The following is a 17,821-nucleotide window of genomic DNA, read 5'->3' as shown; positions in this document are numbered from 1 at the left end:
ATTACGCTGAGTTTAAAGGTACATGCATTCACCTCAGTGGAGCAAATTTCTAAACATTTTTGTGTGGACCAAACCTCATACCGGACCTCAAGCGTGCACGGAACCACACATGTACCAAAAAGTTCCGTATCCAAACACACACGCCCTGAATGCAGGACCTGTGGAGAATGATTTAGAGCCGCTCGCCCCTTGAGCAGGCCTGTCATTTTTGTTAAATGTAAGCAAAGAGAGATACTCTGTTATTCATAGACTCGCTCTCCTCTGATAAAACCTCCAGTAACCTCCAGACTCCAAGCTAACCTCTAGTTTTGAGATTTACTTGTCTTTGGTCTTAGGGTCATGTCTTAGTGTGCTGTATTCTGATGGGCTGAAGGCTATGGCATACCACGGTGAAAAACAGTGACTCTTAGAAATCAAGGTATGCTTAACTTTTCTGTATGAGTGAACTGTAAAAAATAATTTTTCAAAGTAAAACAGAGGTTAATGGAGTATGTTTTACAAGAAAATACATTTAATACATTTAAGTTTTTCTACTTGAAAATTTGACATTTCATTCAATCTGTTACTTGCCATTTCTTTTTAACTGTTCTTAAAATTGACAGTTTCTGAGCTGAGTGAAAAATTATTTCCACACCATTTTTTTTCAGCGTAAAAGTCCCAAGATGAATTAAAGGTGTTGTTTTTTTTTTAAATTTTTTTTTAGAATGGCCATAACAAGACGAGACGGTGCGAGTTGGTGTTTAAAACCTGCCTAAAAACTTTATCATGACTTTTATCGAGGGAGACGAAATTACAATGTCAGTTGTTTCATAAACATTTAAATATGCACATTTTACCATTTCCACCAGGGTTATATCCTCGACCTGATTATCATTGACAAATACTTATCTGAAATTTACATAAACGTTTCCATATGCATATATTTGTGATGCATCCCATTTAAATTTTATAACGCTCATCCGTCCAGTCACCGGTGACCTCACCTCCTTCATTGTCCTTGCCGTCTGCGCAGAGAGTCTCCATGGCAACATCACAGCCGGCCCCTCTCCAGCCTGGTTGGCAGACACAATGCCAGCCATTCTGATCCAGCGTGCAGCGTCCATTACTGTTGCACAGACCTGGGCATCCCTCTGCGGAGACAGACAGAGCCGTCATACACTAGTACGGACGTGTGTGTGTTCAAATGTGTTTGAGACTTAGTCAAGTATGTGCATGTTTTTATATTAATGTGATCATATTCTCTTTGCAAGTTGTCATTAAAAATCATCATACGTGGCCACAGTGTGTCTTCGACTTGTGAAACACAAATGGTAACCCAAACAGAGATACACTGAGATTGTCGTGAATGAAAGTAAAGGTTTAAAGGTGAACACAGACTGACGCTGGACTTCATACAGGCCTAGTGAGATGCACAGAGGCTGTAGATTCACATGAATGTAACGGATGCTCTCTCTACACAACCAACCAATCAATCCAAAAGGGATGGCAGAAATTTGTGAGGAAATCAAGTTGAGACCCAAAAGGAAAGATAACTGATTGGGGAATCCAAATGAGAACCCATAAAAATTTATAAAAATAAATAAATAAATAAATAAATAAATGGAAAGAAAATTGAATTTAGAAGGAGAGATCAAAGGAAGCGGGTGAAGGAATTATAAATCAGCAGCGGCATCCATGTGAAGCTACGGCACACAGAGAATCCCAGAGGCATAAAGTATAGGGTGGACATCTGAGCTGGCGAGAGAGTGTGTGCTTCCAGCGCTATACTTTCTGCCCAGGTCACATTCCGCCGGACGGAATCAGAGGAAAGCAAGAGAGGCCAGGGGGAGGGAAGGGGAGGATTGTGGGAGAAGCTAGGCTAACAAACACCAGGGGTCAGGCTGCGGGATGCATGGAGACAGGACCCACAGGATTCCCAAACAAAACTCAAGGACCACAGGTGTGTTTTGTGTGTGAGTGCATGTCAGTAATTGTGTGTGTGTGTGTGTGTGTGTATTTGTGGCTTGTTCAAGACAAACAATGATGAATTTGGCAGATATAAAGGACAACAATAAATACAGCGAGGAGACTAGAACATAGACACGCTGACATCGTGCTTCAAGACAAAAAAATCGAAAAGAGGGAGAAAGGAAGAAAGACACAGAGAGACAGCGGAGTGATTGCTTGTGACAGTCTCCCTGGGGCTTTGGTATGCATTACCTTTAAATCCTATCCTCTCTCCTATTATGGGGCCCGGGAGGGAGGAAAATTCGGGAAAGAAAATGAACAAAACAAATCTGAGCACTTGAGTCCAAGTGAAGGACGAGTCAGAACACAAAAACACAGAAGGGAAAGAGAGAGTAAGGAAGCAAATGACCATAAAGAGGAGAAAAGGAAAGAGGGGCTTTGAGAAGGAGGAAGGTAAAATGTTGAAAGAAGAGTGGGAGCTGTTTCGACTTTGGCCGACTCCGTCTGGAGGATTGCCATGGCGTGTATATTGTGTTACTCAACGCATGAATAAATACCACACCGAGAAATGCTACGTGCCATGTCTGTTAAGTATTGTATGAGTGAGAAAATGAAAAGAAAAAGCAACATGGAATGTGATAATACACAATAAAAACAAGCAAGAAACATGTTCCGAGCTAACATATTGAGCTTTGGAGTAAAAGTATCAAAGTAAGCCCGTAAGACTTTAAGAAACATCTTAATGTTTTTAAAAAAAAGCCTTGTGAGAATTCTTGGCGGTCTGATGCACCATATGCTAGTTTGTGAGTCTGGAATCACACTTGGCTTAGCACTGATTTAGCCCTGTGAAATCATTTCCAAAAACACCTCAGTAACAGTAAACAAGAATCTGCTAGTATCTCTTCTCTTGATCTCCATTTACACCGCCAGCTCGTAGTTCATTATAAAATAAACATGGCTGATCGGCATTTGCGTGCAGGTTCCTATTGTTTTAAAAATGAACTCGAGTGCGACTCTGGGACACGGAGGAGATGCTAAACTGCAGATTTGGAGCTGTGGTGATTTAGTTGGGGTGGGGGAATGTTCTGCTGAAGTTGGAACATTAGCCAAGGAGAGCGCTGAGGACATTGGATTGGATTTCTGACAGTCCAAAAAAAGAAGCCAATGAAGAATCACAATAATAGCAGACACGCAGAGGAGAGAGAGAGAGAAGAGGTTATTAATGCGCCATAAAAATGTCATAAAGACCTCAATCCGGGACACAAGAGCTCAAGGGAGAGAGAATGAGAGAGAAGAAGAAGAAAAGACACAATACCTTGGACATACGTCTCCGGGTGAGCTTTACAGGGAGCAAGAAGAAGAAGAAAAGAGGAGAAAGAGGAAGTTATAAAGGTGTGAAAAGACAATCAACCTGAAACTTTTAGCACTGCTGGTTTAAAAAAAAATGCATCTTTTTTTCACTGCACAGACATTAAAAATGAGTAGAAATGCTGACTGACTTCTGCTTTCCCAAAGAAATATGTGAAAAATTATTGTTCGAAGTTGTAAATAAAACAAAAGATTACTGGAGCTCAAAAACAAAGACACAAACAAAAACTGTTTCAGCCTTTCTACTTCAAAATTTCATGTTTAATTCAATGCGCCTTTTCTTTGAAATCATTTGTGAAATTTACTGGAAATTCCTGAGTGAAAATTGTTTCAAAGTAAATCTAAAACCAAACACACAAACACTGGAATGAATAAAGCAAAAACGCATCCACCGAGCAGTCTTGGCATGGACTTCCATGGCTCTCAAAGCCCACCGGTACCCCGCACAAACCTCTGCGACACCATTTATGGAACAGAATGAAAAACAGGACCAGTAGAAAATGACTCACTCTTCCTGTTCAGTATTCACTGAGTGCTCCCCTAAAAGCTTCTCAAATGTGTGACATTATCACTCATAATGCATAAAGTAAATAACATGGGCATCATGGGATTTACAGTACCGATAGAAAAGGGGGCCTCACATGCTAATTGGAAATTGCATCCTGATGATTGACATGTGGTCCAGGGAACCTGCTGTATGTTTGCTATTTCACGTTTCACATTGTCATCACATCAGGTCTATTATCCTTAAGCCCCTCAGTATGTGAGTGAAATATTATATTGCCCCGAGTGAGGAAAAAAAAAGGGTGTATGTGTTGGTGGAATACTGTATGGATAAGCTCTGAATCATCTGCATGTGTGTATGCGAGCAATCATCTCCTTCCTATGGCTAAATGGAATGATTTCTGACAAGGCTTTCGGAGAAACCCTCTGTGGCGTGTCATAACATTACATATGCTAAGCCAGATCAAATCATCCTAAATAAAAGGCCACCTTTTAATACAAGCATAACAACACTGTTATGCCGAGGCTTCATTAGCTGGATTATGTTCTTAAGGAAGATACTCTTACGTGTGAATGGAAGACGAGTGTGTGTGGTTGAGACTGTTTGAGAGGTTTTGCGTATGTGTGTGTGTGTGTGTATGTGTGTGAGAGCGTACTGATTAAATTCCTCGGTGTCTAGTTTCCACACACTCGCTGTTATGTCTGGGAGATCCAGAACTTAGACAGTTGTAGAAAACTGAGCAGACTATCTACTCCAGAATACACAGCGGGTTATGAAAACACAAGCTAACGCATGCTCCGAACTGGAAACTTGCCAGTGAGGGCAGCCAATTACTGGCTAATTACAACAAACTTTTGTTCATTTACATTGATGGTCCTGAGGGGAGATATAGAGAGAGAGAGTAAGTGAAGGAGAGATGGAGGGGAAGGAAAAAAAAGGCAATCATCCCTTTATGGACATCAATGCTTCATTATTTACGTGCACATTCAAAGAGCTCTGATTAAAGTGACATTAATCTGGAAACAATTATACATCACGTCCAGTGTGGTTCAATCACAGTTTTTTTTTCAAAGAGAAAAAGAGAGAGAGCCTATATTATTTTCCATTATCCTAATTGCGTTGCACAGCCACGTGGCGGTTTACATGTCCCCACAGCTGTGGGTATAGCTAGTGTGTCATAGGGGCCAAACATGTGTTTTAATCACGTTCATGGGCACCTCAAGCCATCCCCTAGAACCAATCAAACGTTAGCAATGTATCAGCCTTCTACCTGCCCGCCACCATAATGACAGGATAGCGCTCGCCACCGCCACCAGCACCATTCGGCAGACTGTACACCTAATTCCTGTTCCCTTGTCAGAGCCTGCCTGGATTAATGTGCTGCGAAAGGGCGTTTCATTAATTAGTGATTGAGATGATAAAGCGTGTAGAATGATTTGTAGATGTACAGTGCGTGCTGTGTTTTTGCTTTAACCCTCCATCTATATGACATGGTTTGACACGAAGGGAGAATTGAGGGCACTGGAGATCAGGATGATTTAGTTTTGTATTGGTGTGCTTGTGTGGCTGTAGTGTGCGCTATTGATTTCTTTGTCTGTACGCATGTGTGCATGTGTGATAATAAATGGGAGGTTTTGAAGGACAGGCGCTTCAATACTGTGTAAATGGAAGCTGTTTGTTTTAAACTGCATGTGAGGTACTCTATCAGTCAAAGATTGTAATAATCTGTTTTTGAAAGAACTCTATTTTGATTAACAACGTTAAATTTTTTTGGTCAAGAATAGGGTAAAAACAGTAATATTGTGAATTATTATTACAATTTAAAATAAATGCTTTCCATTTTAATATGTTTTAAAATGTAATTTAAATAGTGAATTTTCAGTAGCTATTACTCCAATCTTCAGTGTCAGGTTCTTCAGAAATCATTCTATTATGCTACTCATTTACCATTTGTGTAATTATAAATAATGGTTACTCGATGTTGAAAACAGTTTTTGCTGCTTAATATTTTTGTGGAAACGGTACTACATTTTTTTTCCTGGTTCTTTGATAAATAGAAAGTTCACAAAACAGCATTTATTTGAAATAGCAATCTTTTGTTAAATGTAATGTATCCTTGCTGAATTAAAGTGTATTTTTTTTTATTGTATCACAGTTTTAACTAAAATGTTAAGCAGCGAAAACTTTTTAAGCACTGATCAGATTTTTTTTCTTGAGAAACAAAATGAGCATATTAGAATGATTTCTGATGGATCTTGTAAAACTGTTCCTGAAATAAATGCGATATCAATGCTCAATATGAAAAATGTTGGCGGGGAGGTGGGGGGATGGGGGGTGAATCCTGCCTTTAAATTAAAACTGCCAGTGACCAATAATTTTTTGACGTGCATGTCTATCAGCTGGACAAATCTAAAAACTATAATTTTGTTGTCAGACTTTAGCTATAAAAGTAAATTTGTGATACTATGGTTGTCATATTTTATTTGTTATTTGACATGAAACCCAACCTTGGCAAGTAGTTTGGAGATTTCGGTCAATCCTCATTCAGCTTGCATCACTACAAAATAGCTGCCTGGGGGCCTTACCAAAATGGCTGCTGAGTGAACGATCTGCTCCAATAAAGATTTGGGGGTCTTCCCATAATAGTTCAATTTGTGCACTTTTACAGCATATAAGTTTTACAAAACTATTTTGGATGCATTATGTGGGCACAGACACACACACACACACACACACACACACACACACACACACACACACACACACACACACACACACACACACACACACACACACACACACACACACACACACACACACATAAAAGGGGCTCCTGCAGGGTTGATTGATGTGTGTGCACAGCTTGCTGTAATCCATGGCTTTCTCACAGTAAGAGTTGTGCTTCTGATGAATGATCTGGAAGGGCCCAAGGCCTAATGAAGCATACATGTCTTAGTAAAAAATCTCAAATGTCTGGCAGTGGAAGCTTCTGACAAGCCACACTTCACAAAAAAAATATCTTTTCTTTAGTCATGAAGAGTTTTTAAAGAACTATTACCAAGAAAATCCCCAAAGAAAATGGGCTCACATGAGTATGTTCTTGTTCCAGAATATGCACCATTTATTCACATTTTACATGCCAGCACTTTAATTCATCATGTTCATAAACTTGTTTACTAAAGTGAATGCATGGGTTCAGAGGATGTAGAGAGAGAAATATATATCTTAGTAACATGCTTTCATTTAGTGAGTGTAACTGAACTAGCTAACTTAAACTAGTGTCACTCAGTTCACTCAGTAGATATTTTCAGTGATGCAACTACTAATAGGGGTCTATATTTAAAATGTGATTGGCTCTATTATCTGAAATTTGGCTTTCAATTCCTATAGATGCAATTTTATGTATGATTACTGCATGATCTACTAGTGGACTCATACTGTCTCTGATTACTGTTTCACAAAATTTAGCCAGTGCCTCCAGGATTTTGCGATTGCTGAATTTATCGCAAAATCAAGCAAACTCTGCAATTTTTACAAGAGCTCACAAATTTTCGTAATTGATGAAAGTGAGTGCTTTACTGTCAAGTGCTGGTGCCACCTTCTATAGAACTTAATGGCACTGGTGCTGGTGTCCTCAAATTTAGTCTGGAGCCCTACAATGGTTCTCAAAGTCAGAAAAGTCATTATGTTAGAAGAATGTTGTCTATTTTCACTGCGAAATGAAAAAGAAATGCCGCAAGTATCACCGCAAATATTGAGAAAAGCAACAGCAAAATCAGTCATTTTAGGCCACAAAAATCTGAAAAAAGTCCTGCGAAATCCTGGAGGGACTGTTTAGCTAACTGCCACAAGTAGCTAGTACTAAGACACACAAAAAGTACTAAATGTAGCTCAACCCAATAAATGGAGCATGCTCTGAGAAGTCCTGTTAACAGCTTCCAACAAGTCCTGAAATAAACAGTAATCTAAAAAAAGAGCATCTCAGTCCCTGACAAGAGAAAGTGCAGTTGGCAGAAAGTATGTTTTGGGTGTCTGTGTCGTGAGAAATATTTCACACTTCTGCTCTCCTTCTCCCCCTCTCATGAAGCTCCCCAATCATTTCCAAATGAATAAACAGATCTTTGTCACACTAAGCTAAATCAAACAGCCGTCTTTTAAAAATCTGCTGTACTGTCTGGATAAGTTCACATTACAGATTCTAATATTCAGTTAGGATTAGGGCTGGGTGATATATTGGATATTCTAGATTTTGCTGAAGATATAAAATTAAGTATATCGAATATCGCAGTATAAATGAGCTTTTTATATAGGCATTAAGTTTCCTAAAGAGCACATCATTAGACTAGTTTTACGATCTTTCCTTGTCTTGCAGTTGGCGTGGATGAGAGATGTTTTAAAAGATTTATATTTTAGTGAAAAAACAGTGTAAGAGATTGATTAATTTCCTATATATTTCAATGAATCACATCTAAAATGCCCTCCTTTGCTTATGATCTTTCGTTTATATGATCTTTCTGCTTTGATTGTACATTCAAAGTTTTAGGTTTCGCACTACACACTCTATCACAATATTTCAAACCTAATATTCCACTGACTCTCTTTAAGGTTTCCAGAGTTTAATTTCATATAAGGCACCACTGGGTGCTGAATGATAACAACATATTTTTTATATATATATATATATATATATATATATATATATATTTATATATGCGGCTCTAATTTTAGGTGGAGATTGCTCCCAATCATATTTAAAAAAAAAAAAGTCTCCCTACAGCTCAGAAAAATGTTAAAATTTTACCAAAAATGAATTGAGTCTACTATCACCATGTAGTGTGTAACTTATGATTTTAAACAACCCTTAAATTTGAAATGCTTAAGAAATATTTCATGTCATATCAATACTGAGAATGTCTGGATGCTGCTGGCCAGTGTGAGAGCTGTCTAACAGTACCTGTGTCTAGTGTGAAAGAATGATGATGCAAGTATGTTGTAATGCAGGGGTGTTTGTGTGTGGACTCACTGTGAAGAGGTCTAATGAGAGTGAGTGGGTGTAGAGGGACAGGGAAGGTCACACACACACACACACACACACACACACACACACACACACACACACACACACACACACACACACACACACATGTGGAACCGAGAGGCCCCTTATCTCAGCCTGACACATATGATGTATGAGGTACCATAATTCTTTTAGCTCCCTCTTGTGCTCTCTCGCAAACACACACACCTCCACCTCCTGCAATGCATGCACTCAGCAAAGAGGGACAAAGTATCAACCTTGGCCTAAAGAGATATATTCAGTCATTCAATTTCTAGAAGGCCACACACAAAGTAAACAAACCCGGAAAGTGTTTTGCACAAAAATGCATTATACTGCATAAACACTTTAAACCTAAAGTGTGTCGTTTTGGATGTTAAAATACTTATCACATCTTAACATACAGGGACAACTATAAGTGTGCCATATGTAGGATAAGTTCTCTGAAAAGTACCAACACATTGCTCTTTTTGTTTGCGCAATCGAATCGCAACATTGGCTCGACCAAAGTTGTGAGTTTAGGGCAGGACAATTTATTTGTCTGACCAATGACAATATCAAACATGTTTGATAACAGTCATTATGTTTGCAATTCCATTTGGTGATGCTAGCCACACAGAAATTACATAAACACTTTAGCTTTAATGCAACTGTCAAATTGACCAATCTTTAAACCACTGACATGTAGTTTAAAATGGCCATTTATAATGTTTAAACTTAGAGCAACAAGGTCATTAAGTGATCAAACTCAGCAAGCATTTCTGCTCAGTAAAGTTTGGAGTCAGGGTGAGAGTGTGGTGTGTGGGTGGCTGGCTTGAACAGAAGAGCATGACAGAATTACGTGCTAACTGTGCTAATTTGGAAGACGAATAGCAAAATGCTGGCCAGATTCTCATAAAGCTGCCCGGCGAAACAGGCCTGCTTGCTAACGAGGCCGCGTACCTCGATCGCTCGTGTTGAGTAATGGAGCAGCTGACATACCCTGCTGAGAGTTGAGCTGGTGGAGGATGTAGCCAACACGCTAACAACATGAACAGATTTAGTGACTGACGGTTAAGCAACAGCCCGGCAACATGTAGATTTTCAGTTTAAGAAGATACAAAAAGAGAAATTTTATATTATATACCAATATACCAAGACTTTTTTGCTTTGAGATTTAACTAATACACACAGTTTAGTGCTTGTGAGAAGACACTGCTGTCGTTTAGAATAGTTGTTACCCTGTGGATGCCTGCATCAATGGCAATGAAAATATCATTGCTTTGATAGCAAGCAAAGGTCAGGGGGAAAGTACAAAACAGAACAAACACTCATATCCACTTCCTGTTGAGGAGGAAGAGCCAAAGCAGGTGGAGGAAAGGCAGAAAGACAAAGGGAATATGCAATGAAAACAAGTTCAAAGATGTGTGGTAAACCTTCATAAAAAATAGCAAATAGTTTCAATACGAAAGCATCAAAACCAGCTGGAAATAATCAGAGCAAATACTGTGTACACATTATGCAAGTACACTATATGGCAAAAAAGTATGTGGACACCCAAACTCTTTCCATGTGTGTTTTTGAGCGCTTAATTTTTAAAATATTTGGCATAAAGTTTTAACTCCTATTTCTTCAATTCATCTGAGAAGCCTTTCTACTAGATGTTGCAATATGACTGTGGGATTTGCTCCCATTCACACACAAGAGAAATCAGCGAGGTCAGATGCTGATGTTAGGCAATTGGTTCTTCTAAATTCATCCCCAAGGTCTGCAGTGGAGTTCAGGTCTGGGATTTGAGCAGGCAAGTCGAGTTCTTCCACACCAGATCCACAATCTTTTATTGAATTTGCTTTATACACAGGAGCATGTTATGCTAGATCAGAAATTCACATGAATTAAGAAGCCAAACTTGTTAAAAACAGGGTATCCACATTCTTTTGGCCATGTAGTGTGTTAATACTGACATACTGATGATTATGTGTCTTACCAACAGTGCAGTGTTCTCCGGTCCAGCCCTGGTGACATTCGCATTTGCCGTCCTTGCAGGTGCCGTGTTCAGTGCAGCGTGGGTGACAAGCTTTCAGATCGCATACCGAACCGGTCCAGCCCTCTTCACAGCGACAGCTTCCTCCTATACACACACCGTGAGAGCCACAGTCCACTGCACACACCTCTGCAAACACAAACAAAAGGCGAAAAAATAAAAATCACTTTTTGGTCTGCGTTGCAGCATAGCCAAGGACTATAAAAGGTCATGTGCTCTACAACACAGTAGCGCAGATCTCCTCTACTCAAAACAACAAGAGCAGAGGTTACATTCCTGAGAACAGTCATGTCTAAGTTATTGACTTAAGTGTGAAAAACTTATGACAGGAAATAGATAACTGTGGACCCCTGCTGTGTCAAGCGGCCTGTGTGGCGGAGAGGAGACTGTCTGCCCCACCTCAACCGACACTCCGTAACAGTGACATATCTCGACCTTGTCTGACCCACTGGAGTGTGTGCATGCCTCATGGAGACTTTGGCGGGGGGTGCTGGCTAAAGGTGTACGATTGGGGGAAGGGAAAAAGACATCAGAGCGTGCAGACACGGATGTGAATTGACACGCTGAACTTTCCACCCGGACTCAGAAGACAGGCCTCCCACATAGATAGAAGAAAACACATCAAGCCAAAATAAATCAATTTATACACACTCCACGGTCTGCCAAACATCAGGAGTGCGTTTGAATGGCTTTTGGGATCGAAGCTATCATGGAAGTGCTTTATTAGCATTTCTCTTTGCAGGTTTGTACTCTTTTTTTTTTTTTGGCATGTTTACAGAAAAAATATTCTCTATTGACAAAAGCTTCCATAGAGAAATTGCACGTTTTTGTCAATAGAAACTAGTTTTGTGTTTGTCATACCTGGCCGTGAATGCAACTGGCAACAAAATCTGATGAGGGAAAATTGGGTGCATTTTGAATGATATCCTGTGAAAAGTGTCTGATAGTGATTTGGAATCGGTTTGAGTTTGTGTACGTGCGCGTGTAGACATGTGTGGGTTTGGCAGAATAGTAGATGAAGACAGACTGGTGCAAAGCAAGCTGTAGTTTAACAGCCCACACACCATTCCACCAGAGCCTCGCAGCCTGACACACCCTACCATAGAAGAAACAAAGCACTAGAAAGACATTTCTTGATAAAGACAAATCATGGGATGGGGCATTGTTAAGCCTCCTCTCTGACTCTTTCTGCGGCGCTTCCTGACAAGGTGTGAAACCATGACATGACACTCAGCCAGAGCTGCTGAAAGTGTATTGAGACAAGGAAACAGAAGTGAAGAAATGAAGAGAGACTTTTTCCCAGCAGCCCTTGGGTCAGGTGAGTGCCAGTTTGTGGTTGGCTTCCCCGCTGCGTGCTGTTATTATGCCTCCTGCAGGTGGGCCGGAGTGACGCACCCCTTCGGCGTGTGTGTGTGGGCGCCTATGTGTTTTATCCTTCATCAGACAAAACTCTGCTGAAGTTCACCTCAGTTTCCTCAGAGCGGGAGCGTGATTGAAAGAGAGAGAGACTGCGTACAAGGAAAAAGTTCACACAGACAGATGGAGAGCAGCTGCTGGGAAGTGCTTCTGGAAAACTGACGGCTCGAGCCGTAAGCCGCCTGCAACTGTACTATATCAATCTAGATTACTGTCTTTGCAGGAGTTGCTGCCAGAGTGTGCGGACCGAGTGCCTAAATGTGTCCCTGTTGCACACGGCGTCATGCAACTAATTTTTTGAGAGGCCATTCCTGGCTTATTTGCTGTCCTAGGCAAGACGTGATGTGAAGTTTTTTTTTAAAAACTTAGTTCTTCATAAAATTAGAAGAGATAGTTTATTATATTGATTCTCAATGTACTTTGTTAAATTTATAAAGAATTAATTTTATGATTTGGTAACACAATCATATTCAGTTCTTTAAAGGGGTCATATGATGACATTTAAATTTTTCCTTTCTCTTTGGAGTGTTACAAGCTCTTGGTGCATAAAGAAGATCTGTAAAGTTGCCAAGACTAAAGACTCAAATCCAAAGAGATATTCTTTATAAAAGTTAAGAGTTAAAAGTTAAGAAGTTAAAAGTTACCACGCCCTCCTAAAACGGCTCATTCTAACATGACCCCACATGTCTACGTCACGATGTGGGAAGATTTGCATAATGCCGCCCAAATGTTCACGCAAAGAAAGAAGGCAATACTTTTATTCTCGCTGCTGCTGTCGCTGCCACGTTGTGGACATGCTGATACAGAGTATCTTTTAAACTAACAAATCCTGTCAAGCAGTGTTATTCTGTATTTTATGGTCTCCATTGTATTAATAACAAGACCCTTACAGTAAAGTGCTACCCATGAATTTTTCCAGAAAAAAAGAAAAAATAATTTGTTATGAATGTGTTTATATGCAGTACGTTGTTTTTTTTTTTTGTTAAAGTATTTTTTAAAACCATTTTAAGCTGCAATAATAATAATTATAATGCTAAATGATATCTAATATTTATTATTTGAATAAAAAATAACACATTTAAAAAAATTTTGGCCCGAAAAAAAAAAAACATCTGAGGGGGCACATGCATGAATAGCCATGACACTTCTGTAGACACGTGCCCTCCTCTCGCCCTCTGTAGTTAATTTCTCTCACCCTATCATTATCTGAGACAAAAGGGGCATTACTAATTTTATCAGCACTTTTGGGAGTGTTGTCGTCAATTCGATCAAAACCCGCCCCCACGCAATAGGCATTTATCAGCATTTACCACAGCACAGCACTGCAGACGTCAGCGTGACAAAGGGGGAGCATTCATTATCGCTGTACTAATTGAAGATGTAAGGCTAATTAATGAAAGGGAGGGAAGTGATGGTTTACAAAGACATCAGGTAGTTCTTCCTCAATCGAAATGGGGCAGGAAAGAAAAGGGCTGAGAGGAAAAGCAAGAGTGAGAGAGAGATTGCCGTGTGGGGCTCTTGGGTGAAATAGTATTTTCATTAGACACAGATTGCTGCTGGGAAAATAGCATTGTATAACTAAAAGGCCGACCATGGGTGAGTCCTAAAACAGCAGGAGTCCAATACTGCTCTTATTACTGAGATCAGTATCGTCACTCGCACAAACACAAGATGTGCACACGCATCCCACACTAGCTGCGGCTGAGCTTTTGATGGACTGAGAGATATTTCATAATGATAGTGTATTTAAGGTTGACTCAAATGCGCGTTTGAGAAGGTCTGCTGACAGATTAAATAACAGCCTGTTAATGCCCTTAACAACAATAAGCAGCTATTCAGTGTATAAAACAAAGCATGATTAAAAATACTAAAGTGGGAAGAACGTCATATTAAAGAGGTGAGTGCAGAAGTGTAGAAAAGATACCGATGGAGCAGTCGGGTCCAGTCCAGTTGGTGTCACAGGTGCAGGTGCTGCTCTCCGTCTGGTAGGTTCCGTGTCCCGAGCACTGGTCTGGACACATAGACTTCAGGATCTCGCAGTTGTTGCCGCCCCATCCTGGATTGCAGTGGCACTCTCCGTGAATACAAACTCCGTGAGATGAACAGGAGGGGTCCAGGCAGTCCACTGTGTGTGTTTGGGGAAAAATGCAAAAACTCTTAGTTAGCAGGTTAGCAAAACCATGCATAATAAAGTAGTATAACCTTGAAATGTGCAATGCTGACCCTACATTGTATGCATTATGTTTTAATTAATTTTCTTGCATAAAGACTTCATTGCTAAAAACAAAAATAGAGTTGAAATACTATTTAGAGGAGCCTTTTCAGGTCATTTTGTATGAAGGGCAACACTATGCAGTAATGGATTTCTGCTACAATAAAGTCTAAGAAGTGACTCCTAGCTTAAATTAATTTTACTTAAAATGTTAATACTAATGTTTAACATGCTTATAAAATGTTAATAGTTTTAGTAAAGGTAAGTAAACGGTACTTGTAAATTTGAACATTTTGGTAAAAGAAATAATAAAATACTGTAATACTAAATAGTAACTTTAATAATAGAAAAGAAAAAAACAGTATTAAATAAACATAACATTAATGCAATATTTTAGTTTGTTGTATCCATATCTATTCTACTATTGCACAATGTTGCTTCTAGACAGAATTTAAGCAACTATTCACAACATATAAATAATTAATACAATTCTAAATGATTTTTTTAATGCTCTAACAAATGTGAAAGAAAAAAAAATTAAAATGACTGACAGGATGTACTGTGCGTTTATTCTTCTCTTCATTATTATCCATTTTATTGCCTTCTGCATATATGCATTTGTGTGATTGCAAAGAAAATAAAACAGGTTTGTTAACCTGAGGGAATGTTGTGCAATAGAAGGTTAATGTGAAAAATATGTGGCGTTTTTACAATAATACATTCTTTTTTTAAATTTTCTCATCTCAGTGGAACCCATCATTTGCTAAATGTCAAAGTGTGCATAGCATAAGCTTCACATTACATGGCTCTCAAAACCCCCGTTCCAGTGCACACACATTATAAGCAGATTCCGACAGCCCATGTAGCAAAGCATGATCTATGTGCTGCTCAATGTGCTCTCAAAGAATGTGTTAGAGATCTTTTATTCTCCTTGGGAGAAGTCCACTGCTACAGATGGGAAAGCAGTTTTAAGGGGACTGAGGAGGCTGAATTTGCGAAGTGAGATAGTGCTACGCATTCCTTTTCAAAAGCCATGAGGGGCTACTGTGCAGGTGTGTTTGTGTGTGCGTTTATGTTTAATAGCCCCTGGGAGAAGGCTGCAGTTCAGCAACCCTTAATTCCTCTGATTGTGCGGTAGTTGATGGGGCTTAATCATGCCATTGATTGACAAAAGGCAAATTCATGACCAGAAAATAAAGTTCCCTCCATAAATTGCATTAGCCAGTCTCTCTCTCCGGGTATAGAGATGTATGTGTTTTGTTGCTCGTGCCAAATCATTACAATCGAGCTGCGGGAATGGAATATTTCTGGCTTACAAAAAAACAAAACAAAACAAAAAACAGCGCACCACGTGCTCTACATGCTGCGTGCCGAGTCACGGTAACATAAACACTATGCACAAAGCTAATTTTCTTAATTAAGAAAAATCAATTGTAATCTAGCATTTTTCCCACTCACGAGGCTGATGGGTAAGGGACCTGCACATCAGCGGGGACATCAATGTACAGTAATTATTTGCTCTGTGAAGTGGAGAATGGCAATTGTTTCTGCAATATTGAACTATTAACTCATGGGTAATGATTATTGCAGGGACAGTAAATTATCAAAGAAGGTCACAGGCAGAAGAGTCCCTTTGATGGCTACAGACAAGGCGTTAGGCTCCTCATTAAGCAAAGTGATGCTGAAAGGCGATATGAACTGGACAGATATTTCTCTCTCTCAAACACTCAAACAAGCCCTTCTCTCTCGCACTTGCTCTCTTTCTCTCTTTTTATCAGGTCTGGTGAAAAGCCTGTCCACATCCACAGAGACAGTGCTTTCAAACACTTCTAGAGGAAAAAAAAAAAAATCAATCCCCCTCAAACCAATGGGTAATCAGCGATCGTGTTGATAACACATTATCTTGCACATCTTTGATGGTGTAATGCAGTGGGTTTTAATGGCAAGAATGCTGGAAATAGCAGTGTTAGATAAATGCTTCCATTAGGGCTTCTGATGGGTCTCTTATGAACTGAGACTTGAGATGCTGGAGATGTCTGTAAGGAGGGAAACAGCTCCGAACTCTGCATGAAAAATAAACTGTTTTCTAACATCAGACCACTGAATGGAGGGTTTGCTGTAAAATCATGGTTTCTTGAGAGACATAAGAAATAACAATCCATTTCTGACTGAAGCAGAGATACTGAAATAAGCCAATTAGTTTGCTAGACAAAACCACTGGTGTTTGATTTGTAGCCCTGACCTTCTTCACAGTTGTCTCCTTTGTAGCCTGTGTTGCAGTTGCAGGTGCCCATAATGCAGATTCCGTGTCCGCTGCAGTGAATATCGATGCACTGGTTGCTAGGAACGTCACACTCTGTCCCCTTCCAGCCGCTGTAACAAAGACAGCGCCCCCTGGAATACTGCCCATTGCCACTGCACAGCACTGGACAAGCGGCTTTGAATAGAAAAACAATAGGCAATTGGGGAAATAAGATAAAAGATGAAAGTAGTTTATGAAATTCATATCATTCAACGTGAAGTTTTCTTTATGGATCTTCTACTGTGTTAGCTCTAAACCAGACAGACACACTAGCCGCATTTCCATTACCCTTCAAATTACGCAAATTGAAATTGTGAATTGAAAATACGTACGAAACGGGCCAATTTTGCAAAAACTCTCATGTATCACAATTTTTTTTTTTTTTTTTTTACACATGCATGAGGTGGGTTTTCAGGCAATTAAAAAAAGAATGTATTGCAAAACTGCAATGAAATATTTATTTTCCACTCTAGTCAATGCTTGTGTTTACACCGGCTGTGTCGCTTCACTAAAGATACTCGGATATGGCTCCTTTGATTAAAAATAATGGCTAATGCAGTGGCTGCGATATACGTAAACCTAACAACATCTGCCACCATGACTTGTTTCGAAATATGTTTTAGGCACATAAAATCGGTTGATTGGAAATGCTGTCAATTCACAATAGGTTTTTTATCGACATTTATAAAATATTGCACAAAGTTTGCACAAATCCGTAATGGAAACCCGGCTACTGACAAAGCAAGCAAACAGATAATGAGAAAAAAAGAAAAGAAAAACACCACCACCAAATACAAAAAATAAATACAATAAAAACATCATGGAAATAAAACTAATTGTTGCTTCCCCTGGTAATAAGAAGCCGTTCAGGCTTGGGAATTGAGTCCCACCAAAAGCCTACTAGCTGGCCGTATTTGGTCAAATGACAATCTGAAACCAATTATGAATAGCGACATTGGTTGTTTATTTCTCTTGAGAATCGTGTGTGACCA

General features: G+C 39.5%; 1 protein-coding gene across 20 annotated transcripts in view; it reads right to left on the bottom strand.

Annotated features, from left to right (window-relative positions):
• Positions 1-17,821, bottom strand: part of LOC109087252 (teneurin-3-like) — a 497,439-nt gene that overhangs the window by 54,319 nt on the left and 425,299 nt on the right. For 14 of the 20 annotated variants that reach the window (XM_042716547.1, XM_042716552.1, XM_042716548.1 and 11 more), the window contains 6 exons: positions 16,770-16,964; positions 14,240-14,440; positions 10,843-11,028; positions 3,263-3,286; positions 2,200-2,220; positions 984-1,130 (listed from right to left, as the gene is read on the bottom strand). In XM_042716547.1, the coding sequence (XP_042572481.1) occupies positions 984-1,130; positions 2,200-2,220; positions 3,263-3,286; positions 10,843-11,028; positions 14,240-14,440; positions 16,770-16,964 (774 nt within the window). The remainder of the gene's footprint in view (positions 1-983; positions 1,131-2,199; positions 2,221-3,262; positions 3,287-10,842; positions 11,029-14,239; positions 14,441-16,769; positions 16,965-17,821) is intronic. The other 6 variants (XM_042716556.1, XM_042716557.1, XM_042716567.1 and 3 more) reach the window with 2 other exon arrangements.

Source organism: Cyprinus carpio, chromosome B1 (genome assembly GCF_018340385.1).
Source record: "Cyprinus carpio isolate SPL01 chromosome B1, ASM1834038v1, whole genome shotgun sequence".
Taxonomy (NCBI): Eukaryota; Metazoa; Chordata; class Actinopteri; order Cypriniformes; family Cyprinidae; genus Cyprinus; species Cyprinus carpio.
Note: the sequence above shows the minus strand (reverse complement) of the source record. Positions and strands in the feature narration are given on the sequence as shown.